The sequence below is a fragment of the Rhizopus delemar genome, genomic scaffold (assembly GCF_000149305.1).
Source record: "Rhizopus delemar RA 99-880 supercont3.1 genomic scaffold, whole genome shotgun sequence".
NCBI classification, from domain to species: domain Eukaryota; kingdom Fungi; phylum Mucoromycota; class Mucoromycetes; order Mucorales; family Rhizopodaceae; genus Rhizopus; species Rhizopus delemar.
In genome coordinates, this window is record NW_027137827.1 from 3,154,579 (window position 1) to 3,172,115 (window position 17,537).

General features: G+C 36.3%; 6 protein-coding genes across 6 annotated transcripts; 3 read left to right on the forward strand and 3 right to left on the reverse strand.

Moving 5' to 3' along the window:
- Positions 1–1,485: 1,485 nt before the first annotated feature.
- RO3G_01235 (uncharacterized protein) lies at positions 1,486–2,385 on the reverse strand (the record flags this gene model as incomplete). The annotated part of the gene is made up of 5 exons (XM_067655826.1): positions 1,486–1,616; positions 1,667–2,066; positions 2,126–2,208; positions 2,277–2,322; positions 2,374–2,385. 5 exons carry the CDS (start codon positions 2,383–2,385, stop codon positions 1,486–1,488), a joined length of 672 nt encoding a protein of 223 aa, XP_067511927.1.
- Positions 2,386–5,982: 3,597 nt separating this feature from the next.
- RO3G_01236 (rhizopuspepsin-5) lies at positions 5,983–7,213 on the forward strand (the record flags this gene model as incomplete). Its single annotated transcript, XM_067655827.1, has 2 exons — positions 5,983–6,316; positions 6,369–7,213. The coding sequence occupies 2 exons, from the start codon at positions 5,983–5,985 to the stop codon at positions 7,211–7,213; spliced, it is 1,179 nt and encodes a 392-aa protein (XP_067511928.1).
- Positions 7,214–7,474: 261 nt separating this feature from the next.
- On the reverse strand, positions 7,475–9,078 carry RO3G_01237 (uncharacterized protein; the record flags this gene model as incomplete). The annotated part of the gene is made up of 2 exons (XM_067655828.1): positions 7,475–8,718; positions 9,042–9,078. 2 exons carry the CDS (start codon positions 9,076–9,078, stop codon positions 7,475–7,477), a joined length of 1,281 nt encoding a protein of 426 aa, XP_067511929.1.
- A 1,140-nt stretch (positions 9,079–10,218) lies between these two features.
- On the reverse strand, positions 10,219–11,570 carry RO3G_01238 (uncharacterized protein; the record flags this gene model as incomplete). The annotated part of the gene is made up of 5 exons (XM_067655829.1): positions 10,219–10,444; positions 10,535–10,745; positions 10,811–11,316; positions 11,386–11,420; positions 11,559–11,570. The coding sequence occupies 5 exons, from the start codon at positions 11,568–11,570 to the stop codon at positions 10,219–10,221; spliced, it is 990 nt and encodes a 329-aa protein (XP_067511930.1).
- Positions 11,571–13,585: 2,015 nt separating this feature from the next.
- Positions 13,586–14,291, forward strand: RO3G_01239 (uncharacterized protein; the record flags this gene model as incomplete). The annotated part of the gene is made up of 2 exons (XM_067655830.1): positions 13,586–14,067; positions 14,246–14,291. The coding sequence occupies 2 exons, from the start codon at positions 13,586–13,588 to the stop codon at positions 14,289–14,291; spliced, it is 528 nt and encodes a 175-aa protein (XP_067511931.1).
- A 1,797-nt stretch (positions 14,292–16,088) lies between these two features.
- RO3G_01240 (uncharacterized protein) lies at positions 16,089–16,816 on the forward strand (the record flags this gene model as incomplete). Its single annotated transcript, XM_067655831.1, has 2 exons — positions 16,089–16,178; positions 16,235–16,816. The coding sequence occupies 2 exons, from the start codon at positions 16,089–16,091 to the stop codon at positions 16,814–16,816; spliced, it is 672 nt and encodes a 223-aa protein (XP_067511932.1).
- Between the last annotated feature and the right edge of the window lie 721 nt (positions 16,817–17,537).

The window sequence follows — 17,537 nt, forward strand, 5'->3', positions numbered from 1 at the left end:
AATCCAATCACCCTTTTATATGTGATTTGAAACAAATGATATCATGAGTATTTCTAAAAATGGGCAATTTGTACTTTTTGAAAATGACAATACCATGATTTAATGATTGGATCTGCATTTATTGTAATTTGAGAGCAGTTATAAAGAAACCAACAAACGATAAATAGTTTATATAAGAAGTTATGCTTCGACTTTTCTTTAATTTACATTGTTCTATAACAAGAGATGACGAGATACATGCTTTTCGTCATAGTCGCCTGTGCGCACAATGGATGAAATCAGTATTGCTCCATCATTTCTAGTCCATATTTGGTAGTTTCTTATAATACAATTGCATGACTGCTGGACTTGGCTACTAAATTTAATACACATTTAAAAGTAACCGCTCTGAGCTTGATACTTTCTCAAGGTGGTGGCATATTTACTGGACGTGATAAAATGTACAACAGTTCAGCCGAACAAATCCAATTACAATCCATGAGAATGAATTAACCTTTTGGGACCAACATTAACATAGGATCGAAAAGTGAGGAGTGTGGTAAACACTTGAAGAACATCTACGATTAGCAATAGGAATGCTTGAACCATTGGACAAATCGAACATCAAGTGCAGCCATACTTCTCATATCTAAGCTATATTGCAAGCTTTCAATTTAACAAAGAATGAAATATATAGCTGGCCAACGATAAAATAAAAGCAAAATGTATGCTGTTAAACGTGAAGTTCACGTAGATAAATAGTTTAAAAGGGCTTTACATGAAAAAAGGGCATATGTTTTCAATTTTTTTAGTTCATATCTCACTTTTTCTCAAGACAGTGCTTGTCCATCCTTGGACTTTCCAGCGGTTTCCTTTTGTTGACAAAACTAGTCCCTGGACTCTCAGCTGCTATACTCCGTTAGTTATCTGGCGTACCTATTGTTGATTTGCTATTGGCAGACTTCCTTTCATCAATAAAAAACTGGCTACTAATGCTATATCGCCGCTTATCAATATCAAAAAAAAAAAGGCAGACACAACCTTGGCTAGCATGCTCAATTGACTAAATTCTGTTCTTTGGTTCTCACCGCTTTCATATACGTGGCTTTATATTTCATAATAAAATTTATCATGCAAGGTTCCCACAAATAGAGCCGCCTATTATTCTTCGAGAACGTTTATATTGCTCTTTCCTTGATTTGTTGTCTTGTATGATGTTGCAAAATGTCCTATTATATTAATTATTCAGTCTCGGCGATATGGCTATTCTAATTTTTATACAAGCCAATGCATAATGGCCATAAATCTTTATAATAAGGAAAGCCGAGAGCAAAGTGGTATGCATTAGACAGTTAATATCCGTTCTTTTCCTCAGATTAACAAAAGCGTTAAGAACCTCAAGCAATTATATAATATTCATGTCAATCGTTTGTATATTGAATTAATAGACATGTTTTTCTTTCCAAATAAAACGTATTTATTAAAAATTTTGTAAAATACGCTTCTCTATACAATATCTTTTACTAAACGAGGACCAATCTTCAAATCAAAATTTTCAAATTCATAATAAGCAAGTGCATCAAAGCCGACATCGTACACAATCAGTGACCATTCAAAAAATGCATACACAGTATAGGCTGCAAAAGTAAATGAATTCACCTCATTTTTATAATTTTTATTTTCTTACCTCCAGGCACATGATGTACTTTATGTTGTATAAAAAAGTAAATCATGGGTATCAATGTTCCAAAGAATAAAAGTGTCAGTACGCGTCTTCTTTTCAGGGCAAGCGAATGTTGACAATCGACATAAAGAACACTCAGCATCCAAGGTAAGGTAGATAATACATAGATTACCATCGCAATGTCATGGGTAGCGTGATCGTCAGTAGAGGTAATATAAACCCATCCGCCGCAAGAAACAGTTCTCAAAAGACCCACCCAAAGCAAGAACTTGTTATGCGTCAGTAAATACCAGAGAAAAACTAAAGCAAATCTAGGTCCCGAAGTCAAAGCAATAAAGATTTGAAAGATAGCACGCGCCGGATAACGGTCCCCTGTGGTAGCACTTACACTAGGTATCCATTCCTATTTGTTAGATAGTATTAGAACACGTACTTTCTCCTTATCACTTTTGCATATTTTACTTGAGGATATCCAAAGTATTCATTTGTAACTATTTTCTCATAGTGTGTATAGCAACCAACAATAAGGGCCAGGAAGAAAGCAGCTACAAAGAAAAAAGAGAGAGAGCATCAAAACATAAATGCATTACTTTATATAATCTAATGTTTTTACTGTATGCACAAATTGTATGTGAATGAGCAATGTATTTCGCTGAAATCTAAGTTCAAGATTATTAGATCTTTTAACAAGGAAATGAAAAAGAAAAAACCTGGGTCAACATCTCTCTTCCCAGATTATTACTTATTACAGCAGTGGTAAAAATAAGGGACGAGGGTGAAGCAATGTCCAAAATAGACAATAAAAAAAAACCAGCTTTAAATACCGCCTTCTATGCAAGAACAAAAGCTGATTGGCTAAATTTATTACTAATAAACGTGAAAAGCTGCCCCTCTTCTTTTCCTAATACATTCAATACTTCATGATGATGGTTCCTAAACACTTATTAATGCTACTTTGATCAGATTTAGTGACATCAAAATATTTATTGTAACAAGAAATGACTAAAATGATTAAGAGTAAGGTCAGAAAAGGATTCACATCTAAAATACTATTTCAAGGGAATACTGGAACTATGCTGACATGAAATAATCAACCAATTCACACCATCTATGCTTTAAGTGATTATATAAGTTGATTTATTTACATCAATGTTATTTTCTCTTTCGTTCTTTTTGCACCAAACTGAACACGTGCAACATCTTATAGATAGTAAGCGTTACAGCTTATGAAAAAATATGGATTATTCCATCCACACGAGTGTTTCTATTGAAACCGAAATAATACAGTATTAACTAATTACGATATAGTTCAATATAGTTATTGGTAATAAAGTTGTATCTTTTCTTAAAGAATGAACCCACGATTGCCATTTTTCATGATAATAACTTAAAAAACAAAAAACTCTTTAATGGAACTTATTTTGAAAAAATCAAAAATAATAATACAAGTTACAACATTTAAAATAGCTCTGGCTAGAGTGCTTACTTGTACAGTCCCCACTGTAGAGTTTGTAACTTTGATACTTGCCCTTGTGTGCTTTTCTCATATCTCAATGGCACCTATGTATTGATTGGTTTATCAAACCCTTTGCGAATAATGGGTACGTCAGTCTAGCTGCAATCAATCATCATCTTTTGAGCTCAAAGATCATCACTAGCAACGTCATTTTTTTAGCTTATCTTACATTTCATAAAGAAATCAATTAGCATATTTATCGACTACGTTTTATTGTCAAAACAAAGATGAAGAAGCAAGTTTTTGCAGTACGCTTTTTTTTTAGTAATGTACCGTCTACTATTTTCCCATCAACCCATGCTACTTTTTACTAACCCTTATTATTATGATTCGATAGATAATGGTGTACATTTTGATCAATACTTGCTTCATAAAGACAAGTATATACATTCACAATGCGCTTGTATCATGTATCCCACCACGCCTAGATTCTCACTTGCTTATGTCAAAGAAGTACCAAATCTTGTGAAATAGAAGGATACCACTGTGAATTATGCATTGCTGTTTTAAGTAAGCTAGAATGTCCATTTTACATACCTAATATTAAAAAAATAATTAGGTAGACACACATATGTAATCCTTTAAGAGAATTGGCAACCAAAAATAAATTACAATAGGATCTTTTTAATAGAAGAAAAAAAGATAACCGCTTATTTCATTATTTTTTGTATATGTTTATAGTTTCTAATTTGAGGAGTTGCACCTTCATTTCTTTGTCTTGATACAGAATAATCGAACACTTTTATTATTTGGGTTTTGAGTCGGGATTGATGACTTAACCGTTCGTTTAGGGATTTTACATTTTGATGGTTTATTAATATGTGCTTCTGCTGAGTCGTTTCTATACCTAGCTTCTGTTTTTCTATTCATAAATACTCACACATACTCATACAAATATATACATATGCAAATCAAGTAATAAAGAACAATTTGAGGGATTCAAAAGAGAGCAACTTATAGTTGGTTGGGAATGGTTTATTCAATTTGCATCCATTCTTTGCTGCTATCAATGCTTTTTTGTAATCGTTTTGTCTAGAATAAATCTGAGAATGCATAGAGAAGAATCGTTTGAGTGATCTTGGTGAACTCTGTAGATACTTAGCTGCTAGATGTGGACTATGTGAATCGTAAGCTGTCAAAGATTTTTCTCTTACCATTTATAAAAGTCATAATCATCAACATCAAAGAAAATTGATCCCCACAGACACATTAAAGAAATTGACAATTGTTCAAAAGAACATACTAGCCTAGTAACAATTGCATGTTTGATAATTCATGTAACTTGTTGTTCAATTGACTGCATACTTCTTTTTATCAGCATAAATAAGTTAAGAATCAAACTCTTTATCGATTACAAATGCTCTTCTGATGAATGAAGCATATTATGAATTGAATTGTTATACTTAAACGTAGAGTAACTATATACGAAATGAGGAATGAAACTATAATGGACTCTTTTCTCTTTATCAAAGGCGAAACAAGATTATTCACAAACTTAACAATAACTCACTCAATAAGTCGAAAATCAGCATCTTACCTTGCAACCTATCTTTAGCTTCTATAATAGCTTGAGCTCATTGAATTTTGTATTGCACCATTTTTTTTTTGTAAGCGATTGAAGTAGCAAGGTGCAACAAAACAGAATAAGATTATACAAAAGACATATAGTTACCTAAGCTAATTGCGGTGTACAAGAAACACCAAGCATCAGGATTTTTTGTCTTACGATATTTTACAAGGACATGTTTGCTATTTTTGAAATTCATGCATAATTTGATGATTAATTTTAGGTGAAGAGCTTCAAGAGTTCTTTTCTAACATAGCCTAGAGAGATTAGGTCTCGATACAAAAAAGAAAAAGGAGAAGAAGAAGAAAAGAAGAGAGAATGACCAAGTAGATTCTATCGTCTCAATACTCTTTGTAGTGTCTTTTATACGATGCCTCAAAGAACAGACACTTGTTTTTCTCATTACACTCTTTTCTTTCTTTGCTGAAGGATAAGTCTACTCGTGCTACGATGATAAGCACGCAATTATGCTAGATTAACCACAATGAAAATGGCTGTGTAGTACATTAAGGAAGAAAATACGTTGCATCTATTCTAATAATATTACATAAATTTGTGCTCCTTTTTTTTTTTTTTTTTTTTTTTGTTACTCAATTATCAAGATTTGTACAACAATTTGCATTACTCCAGGGTTAAGAAGATGGCAAGAAGAGGAAACATAACCAAAGGATGTGGATGAACGCAATTACATGCTGGATACGATTTTTAGCTGAATAAAAGCAAAGGAATAGTTTAGCTTTTGAAATAGCAAAAAAGAAGGTATGCAAAGTAAAGAATCAGAGAGCAATGGCTTCAGGTTCAAAATGTTTGTCAATAAAAAATGAAGCTTTAATAAAGTGGAGTTTCAATCATAAGAATTATCACCCCCCCTTTCTTGCTTCTTTGTATAACACTGTACAAATTCGATCAAGGATCGGACACCACTTTTTTTTTTTTTTTTTTTTTTTTCTACCTAAAAAAAGGGAAATTGATAGCAAGCATGACACAATTCTACATGAATACAAAAGAAAAAAAAAAGATTTCAATTTTCTATATTCGGATAAAGAGTATCAAAAAAAGAAATAATATACTTTTAATGGACATTTTTCCTTTGAAAAGAAAAGCCTGTGCACACAGACATGTCCAATGTAGGTTCTATTCAAATCCTATATAAACGATAGGGATGTCTTGTTTGAAATTGTCTTTATCCCAGAATAAAAAAGAATATCTCTTTCCCTTCTTTCTTTTTTTCCAATCATGAAATTCTCTTTGATTTCTTCTTGTGTCGCTCTTGCTGTGCTCGTGCTTTCTACAGAAGCAGCTCCTAACGGTAAAAAGGTCAACATTCCTTTGACAAAGAACAAGGACTACAAGCCGAATGCCAAGAACGCGATTCAAAAGGTCCTGGCAAAGTACCACAGACACCGATCGACTTCTTCTTCTTCCAACTCGACCTCGACGGATGGCATCGGTCGTGTGCCTGTGACGGATTACTACAATGACATCGAGTACTTTGGTCAAGTCAAGGTGGGCACACCTGGCGTGACGCTCAAGCTTGACTTTGATACTGGTTCCTCTGACCTGTGGTTTGGTAAGCTTTAGCCCATCGTTTTTTCTCTATTTGACTAATCCTTTCGTTGAAGCCTCTTCTTTATGTACCAACTGTGGTTATTCTCAAACCAAGTATAACCCCAATCAATCCAGAACCTATGCCAAGGACGGTCGTGCGTGGTCCATCTCCTATGGTGATGGTTCCAGTGCCAGTGGTATCTTGGGCACCGATACCGTCGTCTTGGGCGGCCTGACCATCCAACGTCAAACGATCGAATTGGCCAGACGTGAAGCCAGCAGTTTCCAAAACGGTCCCTCGGATGGCCTTCTCGGCCTTGGCTTTAATTCCATCACGACCGTCCGAGGCGTCAAGACGCCGGTGGATAACTTGATCAGTCAAGGCTTGATCAGTAACCCTGTCTTTGGTGTTTACCTCGGCAAGGAAAGCAACGGCGGTGGAGGCGAATATATCTTTGGTGGCTATGACTCGAGCAAGTTCAAGGGCTCCCTGACCACGATCCCGGTCGATAACTCCAATGGCTGGTATGGTGTCACGATTCGTGGTGCCTCCATCGGTCGCTCTCGTGTCGCTGGTTCGTTTGAGGCCATCCTTGACACCGGTACCTCTCTCTTGGTCCTTCCTAATGATGTCGCCCGCTCGGTTGCCTCTGCGTATGGTGCTAGAGATAACTATGATGGTACTTTCTCCATCAGCTGTGACACCTCTCGCTTCCAACCCCTTGTGTTCACTATCGGCTCCTCTACCTTCGAGGTCCCTGCCGACTCCCTTGTCTATGAACAAAATGGTTACTCTTGTATCGCTGGCTTCGGTTATGGTGACTATGACTTTGCTATCTTTGGTGATGTCTTTTTGAAGAACAACTATGTTGTCTTTAACCCCACAGTACCTCAAGTTCAAATAGCACCTGTTGCTTAGTCTATTGAACTGACTGACTGACTGATTTAAAATATTTCTATTTTATTTATTATTAAAAGTTTTCTTGTAACTTTCTTTCACTTTCTAAACATAGGCTATACAAGACGATAGAGTCTATTGTTATTTTCAATGTCCTTTTTTATTTTTTATTTTTTTTATCATTGTTATTATAATACATGATCTTCTTAGTGTAATGAGAATAATAATAAAATTGGGATCATTCTATGTCTTTTTCTATGTACATCACAAAAGAATTGGTGTTTATTCCAAGTCAAAGGAATGCTGTAGCAAATGCACATCCAGCACAAAGAGATTGAAATAACCCAAAGAATGACAGTGGATGTCGATGGTCAGCATCACGTTGGTTTTAGGGATCTCTGCTTCCTCGATGGCGACAAGTCCTTGATGCCGGCTGAGAGTATAGACTGCGCGTGTTGTGTAGGTCCTGATCTTGAGCACGACACAAGAGGACATGGGGAACTTGGGATCCTCTTCGGGAATGAACGAATGGCCAAAGTCCAACTTGAGATAATCCAGCCAAGCATGGGGCATGTCCATCTCATGCTCTTGGCAATCCATTCGATAGGGTCTATCGACCGTCAGATGCCTTAGTTCTGGGAACCAATACGAGCAAGTGGAATAGATGTCTGCATCGATATAGCCTGCTCGCAAATAAAGTCTTTTCAGGGAATCACTCCCGGTCAATAAGGTACTCTGGCCGATCGGTAGCACCATCTCTCCCAGGGTGGAGTAGTGAAGCGACTGGATCTTTTCACAATGCTCGAGAATGTCCAGGATGGATTCATAGATCTCATCCTCCCTGCCGATGGCCGTGATCGACAGCCTTAGATCCACAATTTCCTTACAGCACTGCACTACGACATCCAGCAGCTGATCTCGATCACAATAGTCAAAATAACAAAGGTCGATGCTACGCTGTGTGATGGAAATCCAAGGATCGGTGACGTCTTCATCCAGTGAGAGCGGGCCAAAGACAGAGATGGAGAGCGATCGGTGCTTGGTATACTGGATGATCTCTCGTATTTGCTCCGTGGGGCCATAATACCTTAATTCATGTCGTGGTATCGACTGGAGGTAATCCAGAATCGTCTGAAGGTGGTTTGCAAAGTAGTCATCCTGCTTTCGTTTTATCGACGCTGTACGTGGATTGTAAAGATGGAGTTCAAGATGCCCCAGGTTTTGAAACCGTTTCATGACGTAGGGGAAGAGAGAATCATCGTAATGAACACTGGCCTTTAAGCTTCGAACGTTGAAACAGGGTCGAGTGGAGGGGAGATGGCGTGCTTGAGCAGGACAGAGGACTTCTGCATCGGTCGATAGTTCAAATTCCCTTAGTTGAGGTAGGTTCAGGACGTCATCAAAGTCCATCAAGCTGGCTGTCACATCGCGAGCGCTAAAGCAGTACAGGTTCGAAAAGTTCTTTAGCTGACCCATCAGCCGTCGTGCTCCTTCACTTGACGGATCTCGACAGGGAAGCTGAAGCACTTTGAGTGAATGTTGAAAGCGTAATGCACATTTAGCCTAATTCATACAGCTAAATTATGTGCTCTTTAACGTGTCATCAAGCTTAAATCTAAAAAAATTTTGACAATTTTCAAAAGCTATAAACTTTTCCACAAATAATCCAACAATAAAACAAAGCCATAAAAATTATTATATAAACCTTTCTGAATGTTTCTTATGGATTAGATTGTTATTTTTATTGATAATATTTTTTTTTATATCATTTGAAAACACGCGATATTTCAAAATTTTAGCTGATAGTCCTTAGGGGAAGACATATTTTGAAACATTTTTTTAGTTATACCGTATGGTACAGGGCAGAGAAAAAATAACAGGCACATATTATGTAATCAATATGAAAGAGCTCGTACTATAACATAGATGCCTCTTCTCCCTTATTCGTACTCTAAAACTATACTGGGGTGCAGCAAAAAGAGAAGCTCGCTTGAAATGCGATTACTCCTTTAAGTCTCTTGAGTAAAATATCGATTCCTTTTTGGATAAAACCGGCGATCTAGCACATATACGTAGGTATTTTAGGAGATCAATGGACTTTATTAAAGCTTATAATCGATGTACTGATGGCAGAGAAGTTGTTCAAGGGGTGAAAAAGTTTGTCGAGAAAAAGTATTTGTCTCACGGAAAAGTCAGAGTGCCTTCAGATTTGGCATAGTTAACAATAAATATCATTAAAACTAGGCTTTTTTTTTTTAAGAAAAAAAAAAAAAAAGCGTCATTAAGTCCCTTTAAATTCAGGAAATAAGCAATGTCTACACTAAATATCATGGGATTTCTAAAATAAAAAACAAAAAATACACCTCATCATGTCCAAGATATCAAAAAAAAAAAAAAAAAAAAAAAAAAAAAAAAGAAATAAAATTAAAATTTTTCAGGTTTAAGCTTGGTGGCACGTTAACAGAGAGCTTAACTTGAAATAAAGCAGAAAACATCTGTAAAAGTTTAAAGGTTTCCTTCACTCTGTCCAGATGAAGATGAAGAGAATAAATTAGATCTGTGTTTTATATTCATCCATCTATCTTGAGACCTTTTCTTTTGAATACGTATGATATTAAGTATAAACTCCCCTTAAATGCTCACCTATGGCTTTTGATTTCAGAAAAAAAAAGAAAAAAAAAAAAAAGTGAATGTAATTATTTTCTGCCCTAGACAAACAATAAAATGCTAGTAGTGCAGTAAGCGGGATATACCTGATTCGGAGTAGATTCTAGAACAAATGATTGAATGAGCTTGCGTCAACGCTTAATGGCAGTGAAACAAACATTTCAATATCCAATAAAATGACAATTTCATTGATTGATAATGAGGGTATTCACAGTATGGAAAAGAGAAAGAAGAGCTTCAAAAAAAAAATACCTTTATTATACAGTCTAATATGGTTTACTTTCATCAAGTTAAAAATGACATGTTTTCTTTCTATACTTCATTTAGTTTACTGTATTCCTTCAAGTTTGGCTTACTGGCTACGTTTGATAGCTGGCTTCTGACATTGTGCCTGCAAAAACTGTAGGGGATGTGGGAAATGTAGGAGATGTAGCGTCAACGTAAGGGCTTTGTGGATCTACATAGGGCTTTTCATTGTAATACATGTAAGCATCTTGATGTTGTTGCTGTTGTTGAGGATACTCTTGAGAGCACTCTTGAGGATATCCGTAATAGCCATATCCATCTGAATGATAAGCGTCCTGACTATATCCACCTTGGTTGTATCCAGCTTGGCTGTAGCCTGCTTGACTGTAGCCCTCCTAATAATCATTATTAGGCTCACTAGGTGCATACATGAGTTGAGGAGAGGGTACAAAACGACGATTTTCAAAAGGTGACAATGGCGCTGCGATGCCTGCAACAGCAGTTGATCCAAACTCATTCTGATTCATGTCAACCATGTACTTGTCTCCGTTCGGTTCATTTCCTTGCTTTTTAGAACGACTAGCAAACCCCTCTCGTCTGTTGATAAATGCAATCAGGCCTCCAATTAAAGCAACATCCACTTGAATAATATAAAAAATGAGTACAAATGCTTTCTATCCTCCCTTTTTTTTTAATTGTTCTTACCAATGCCGCCTACAATGCCTCCTACAATGGCACCTTTGTTTGTTTCACTTGGTCCAGTTGTAGTTTCTGGACTTGGTGTGGTAGAAGAGGAAGGAAGGGCTGTGCTGGAAGTGCCGGATCCTGAAATAGCGCTGGTAGCAGAAGCAGTGCTCTTTGAGGAATCGCTGGAGCTACTAGAGCTTGAAGAAGCAGCAGATGTTTCTGTGGTAGAAGCAGTGGTTGAAGAAAGGGCATCTGAGGTAGTATTAAGTGAGGTCTTGTCTGCTGTCTTTGTAGTTTGAGGAGCAGTAGTTGCTGGTGCCGGTGACTGAGTTGTGCTGGTAGGCGATGGATTGGCGTCAGACGTAGTGGTAGGGGTAGCTGGATTCGTAGTCGTAATAGGGTCTTGAGTAACTGCAGGATTGGTAGTTGCCACTGGGCTGTCAGAGGTTGCCACTGCTGTAGCAGCACCGGCGTTAGGACTGTTAGCAGCCGCATTGGAACCATTATCATTAGAGTTGGATTGACTATTCTGTAATATAGAAAGGCTTATAAAAGAAATTCAGGAATCAGGCTCGTTAACTATGTCTGTATACAACGCGATAAACGATTTAAGCTGAGCAGAGTAAGACTGCGATGTATACAATAAATAAATAAATAAATAAAAAAAAAGGCCTGTAAGGTGTTTTTAATATTCATATTATTCAAAAATAAAAAAGTTTATTTGAAAGTGAAAGTAATATTTTATTTTTAAAGCTTTCCTATAAACTAAAAAGGCCATATCTTGAATTCATTACTACAGTATCTTTAAAAAAAAGGGTCAGTAAAATGCCTATTGCTAGATGTTGATGGTGTGTTAGGGTTTGTACTAGTTCGTACAATGAGCACAAAAATTACCCATTGAGCCCGTTCCATTCCCTAACCACATTGGCATTTCTACTACTAGTCCATGCGCTTGGCGATTTGTTGTGTCCGTTCTCATACTAAATCAATGCGAGAGCAGTCTAATAGCCCATGGGACGTTCAAAAGCTGGCAAGGAATAGTTGATACTAGTCCGAAAAACAAACCAGCGTGGATTTTCGCCTACTAACCACGATATGTACACATCAACCATTCCACTGAGTAAGCCATAAAAAAAAAAAGACTTACTTGAATTCTTTGAAGCAACAAACTACAAGAAAGAAATGCAAAAAATGAAACAAATTGCGCGAAAATAAATATATTTTTTTCATTGTGTGACATAGAACCAAACCAAGTCAGTTTAGCAGGAAATTAAATGAGGTTGTTTCCAACTTCTCCTTGAAATTTATAAACAAGAATTAACAGGAATGCACAATCTCAATATAAACAAGAAAAAAGTGAAACAAGTCGCGCGAAAATATATAAAAAAAATTTCACTGTACTACGTAGAACTAAACCAAGCCAGTTTAGCAGGAAATTAAATGACGTTTCCAACGTCTCACAATATCAATACAAGCGAACAACAATAATTTCACTTTATTGTGTCAAATCAAATCAAACGTGAAATTGGTAGAATGTTGATAAAAGCTTTTAAAACCTGACACCTAGTCAAATTACCACAAATAATAAGCAGATTATAATTAAAACAAAGTGGATATAAAAGGCCTTGATTGTTAATGAAACAAAAACTACATGCATGCATTAAAAAATAGAAATACTGAAACTGGTCTCATGATCCACATTGTGTAATAAGCTCACTAAACAACTGAAAGTTGTTATTAACAAATCAATTTTTTACATACGGTTACACTTTCACATGAATCTACCTATTCTTAGCAAAACGTAAAAAGAAAAGAGGAGAGGAAGGCAATAAATTAAAACAGCCTACTGTGTTTGCTACACTGAATAGTTTACTATTGTATAATTAATAGGTGTGTCAATTCTAAGTCTTTTTCTTTTTCATCTATTCTCTTTCACTGATCATGCCTCCATTACATCAAAAGAAAAGGTCTCCTACTCCTGAATTTTTTTGGGCTCGCCAAAATGATGGCAAAATCGATCACATCGAATTTTTTAACTATTTTATCCATTACAGTCGCAAAAATGTGATATCAAGATATAGTAACATTTTGAATATTTATCTAAGTGACGATAATAGAAGAAAGTTATTAGCTCAAAAGTACAAGACATGGAAAAGTAGCAAAGAAAGCAAAATATTCTGGCAAGAACGCGAATTAAAACGCCAACAACTCACCCAAGATTTTAGATCAAGTAGTGAAATTAGCACCACAGCTGATAACATTGCAAACTTCAACATCAGCTTTATTAATTCAACATTCACGAATAAAAGCCTTTATGTCATGGACACCAGCAAAGCAATTGAATTGATTGAATCTAATATAGCTTCTTCTGCCAATAATCAGGGCGAATACATCATTAACGACGTCGATATATTGAAACAGTTCAATATTTTTCAGCAACATATTTTAGGCATGCTTGAAACAACATCACTCAAATATACAAATCATCTCGATCATGCATTAGCAACTGCTTCTGTGTTAATGGTAAGAAACAGCTTGCATACTGATATGGAAAAGTTTTTCCACAAAAATACAATCCGCGCCATCATGAATGACAGGCTCAGTAATTGTGGGATGTTCACACACAACTTCGCAGCTGATTTGTTGATGGATGTTAAAGTTATTATACAAGATGTAATCGCACAAAAAATTACATCAATAAGAGCAGCAAAGCTATTGTTGGCTTTGGTCAAAGAGGATACCAATGAAGAAAATGACCTGTATCAGAACAAAGTCATTTTGTGTTTTAAAAGAATGATTGAAGAATTTCCAAGAGAAACACTCTGCGTTGAAGAGACAGAATTGATTACAAGATTTATTCAGTCTTCTCTCCAACCACTATTTGATGATATTGACAGTGAAGTCTATTTAAGATGGACAAATACGCAAACAGAAGAGCACCGAGAAGACACCGTCAGCTGTTCGGACAGAAGACCCGACGGATGTTTGACCGCAGTTATCAAAAACAAAAAAATTAATCTGGGGTTCAGCGAAGTCAAGACGACCAAGTACGCCAAGGACTCCCACAAGTTGAATGCCGACTTGTACCGTCTAGGTGTGTTTTCCAAAAACACCATCAATGCCAATCACCTTGCCGGTGCATTGAGTATCCAAATCACAGGCACAAGCATCGCATTTTTCTTGACTGAGAAAAAGAGAGAGGGCCTGTATCTCATGACGGAACTTGATGTAATCAAGTTTCCAACAACTTTGAAAGAAATACCACAACTTCTTGGGTATGTGGACAATCTATGTGACATTTTGCATGTCTTCCATACAAAATGTTGGCCACATCCAGGTCGCTTTTGATTTTCTTTTCTTTTTTTTATGATCTTTTTATGAACTTTTTTTAAATAAATATAAAAAAAAAACAGTTTATTTTGTCTTTTGCTTTCAACTATTCTTCGATATTAGCTCATTTGACTCCATCAAAATGCATAAAACTGACAATTGTCCATAATTTGCTGTCTTTAATATCTATTTTTTTTTTGTGGTAGTCTCTCTCTTATTAAAGCAGCCATCGGTCTAGTTCCAAATTGAAGCAACAACAACTGTGCCAGCCACTAACATTGCGGCCTCTCTTTGCATTGAAGGTTACTTGAGCCTCATTATTTAAAGATCTGAAACAAGTTCATGGGAGCCTCAGTCATTTTAGTTACGGGTTTTTGATCGCATTTTCGTAGACGTGACTGAAGCATTTGCCTGTAGTAAACTAACAGTAATGCTTGTAGTTTTTAAAGAAGAAAAAGGACCGACCTAAACAAAGTTACCAATTGTGTATTGTTTTCACATAAACATTCCAACTGAACTGAAGTCTGAAGCTAGAAACAGTAAAGAAAACATTTGCTACGCGTTCAGCATGAGTGAAGAAGTGGTCTGCAACGAATTTAGATTTTCTAGAAATCGTGTGTTTATTGATGGATCAGGTATCAGCATCAATATGACGCCAAACAGAGGATTGGAACCTGGAAGGGAAAGATCTATTGGTTGAGACGTCTTTGATAAGAGCATCTTCACGTTCAATTTTGGGCTGGTTGCTTGTATTGGTGTACTAAACGTAAATATTAGGTTAACTAAAGTACCTTCTGAAAAAGAAAAACGCCCTGAGTTAAAAAAAAAAAAAAAAAAAGAAAGAAAAAGCGATAGCCCCTACCAGCACTTGAAAGAAAGAGTCCAAGTATGTTACTACTGGATATTATTTAGAGTTTATCAAGGACACTCTGGATATAACAGACAAATACAATACAATGAAAGAATATAACTTTTGTTGGGTAGTACACCTATTCATGCATCTCATAAAACAGAAAGTGGGACAAAAAGTAAAAATAGAGGATACACAAAGCTTATTTATCCCTTAATATTCTTCAGGGTTGAACCCTATCGGACCACCTTGAATGTAGTCAAAAGAGCAGTTTAGTGACACAAATTAAAAAATACAGAAACACTTGCAGCAAGCGTTTCAAATGTGATTTACAAAGCTCCTGTTTTCTATCTTAAAAATACTATCCAACATTGCATCATTTTGATAACTGCTTGAATAAAGTTCCTATTTTGCATACTGTTTTTTTCGGATTATCTAAAAATGTCAAAATTGACTTTAAAAGCTCTGTTCATATCTTTTGGAATTTGGTTCATTTTAATTGGACAAGTGTACCAGTTTATTTTCTAAAATGGTCAAATTGAGAATAGAATGACGGTCTATAACCCATCTGTTTAATAGCCGTACAACACCATCATCAGCCTTACTGTGAACAAGTGCAAGAACACATTTCTCTTTTGTCAAAGCATCAGAGAAAATGTACTTGGGGAACAAAGAAGGAGGTCAACTCGATCAAACAGATGAAAACAGGAGCACTGGGTAATTCTCTCACAGCTTTACTCAAAGATAGGCCTAAACAAATTTTAGGAAAAACAGCAAATCCAAATTAAAAATGGACTCAATCAGAGACAGTGAACAAGGTTATCTCCTCAAACCCAAAAAATACAGGGTGGTTGCACATCAGACGACTGAAGTCTGTTGTAAAGAACAAGCCAAATGATGAACAGCAGGTAAAGCCACAACAGACATCCATCAAGGCTTTAAATATCTCATTGACAATCATCATCATCATCATCATTGTAATATACTATAAAATGATCAAAAATTGTACATGAATTTAAACCTCGATGTAAAAAAAATAGCTGTTTCTTTGGCAGAGAGCCAAATTTTTAACCTTTCCCTCTTTTTCTTTATTTCTGTAAAACTTTTATTACTACTATGTCTGAAACTAACGAACCTCGTCACTGTAGTGGTTGTAGAGTGCATATGCCTAACCCTGGTCGTTATAGAACTTGCGAGAACTGTCGTGTAATAACTTATTTTGACCGAAACATAAAAGTGTTTATCTAACTTATATACTATAGGCACGACGAGTAAACCACTATCGTACTCAAAACACAAGAACTTCGGTAGCTAGAAAACCTTTGGCTTACATATCAGAATTGAGCAGATTCACCTCGTGGTCACCAGGTCGTATGGACAAAGTATGTCAGCACTGTGGTGCACTCCATTGGACAGCAGAAAAACAGGCAAACGTTCCTGCTTCTGCTCTAAGTTGGGAGTCCTGTTGTAAACATGGTGCCATAAAAGTAGATACTCTGAGAGACCCACCTCAACTTTTAAAGGATTTGTTTACTAGTAACCATGTGTTGTCTACTCATTTTTTAAAGAATATTAGACAATTCAGCATGGCCTTTGCTTTTACTTCGGTTGGCTGCAATACAGTCAGTGCAACAGGTCGGTCTGATTCTGGTCCTTCTTCATTCATGATACACGGCGAGCTATATCATTTACAAGGATCTATCAATCATATCGGAAACTCGGATGTATCAGAAAACAGAAACGCTGTACCTTCATATGCACAACTGTATATCTACGACCCTGCTTTTGGTGTCAGCAATAAAGTTGCAGACAATTCTGATCTCAATGTCAATTTAATTGAGTAGCTCACAAACAGGCTTCATACTGATAATGTCAACCATTTTGTCAATATTTATAAGCATGCACATGAGATTCTTAAAGATGAATATGAGAGACAAGCATCAAATGAGGAGGAATCAATTCCCTTTCACATCAGACTTAGTCCTCAAATGACTTTGGAGTTAGTAACAGGAAATGACAGAAGAACAGAAAATTTGCCCACCACAAGTGAAATAGCAGCTGTTATTCCAACTGAGTTTGCTGGATCCAGCTTCAGAGATATTAAAATCACTTACCGCAATGGTATTCAGCATGATAGTGATTCTTTTAAAAGAATTAATCAAACTCACGCCGCATTCATGCCATTGCATTATGCGTTGTTATTTCCACGTGGTGATTATGGATGGCATTGGGGTTTGAAACTTTCAGCTGTCAATCTTCCTAATAGTAATGTTGAGGTTGAGCGTCAGAGGAATAGGCTCCCTCAAAGAGCATATTATCGCTTTAGGCTTCATAGTAGAGCAAATAAGTTTCCTACTCTTTTTTGTCTAAGAAGTTATTTTAGCAATATGTTGTCGACGTTTGGGCTGTCTGCGATCAGAATAAATTGGAGTGGATCAGAGATAACCAAAGCAATTTACAGGCAGATGTATACAACGACTTAACAGATGCTTTAGCCCATGACAACAGCGATTTAAGCACAGTTGGCACCAAGTTCATCTTACCAAGTAGTTATACAGGAGGTCC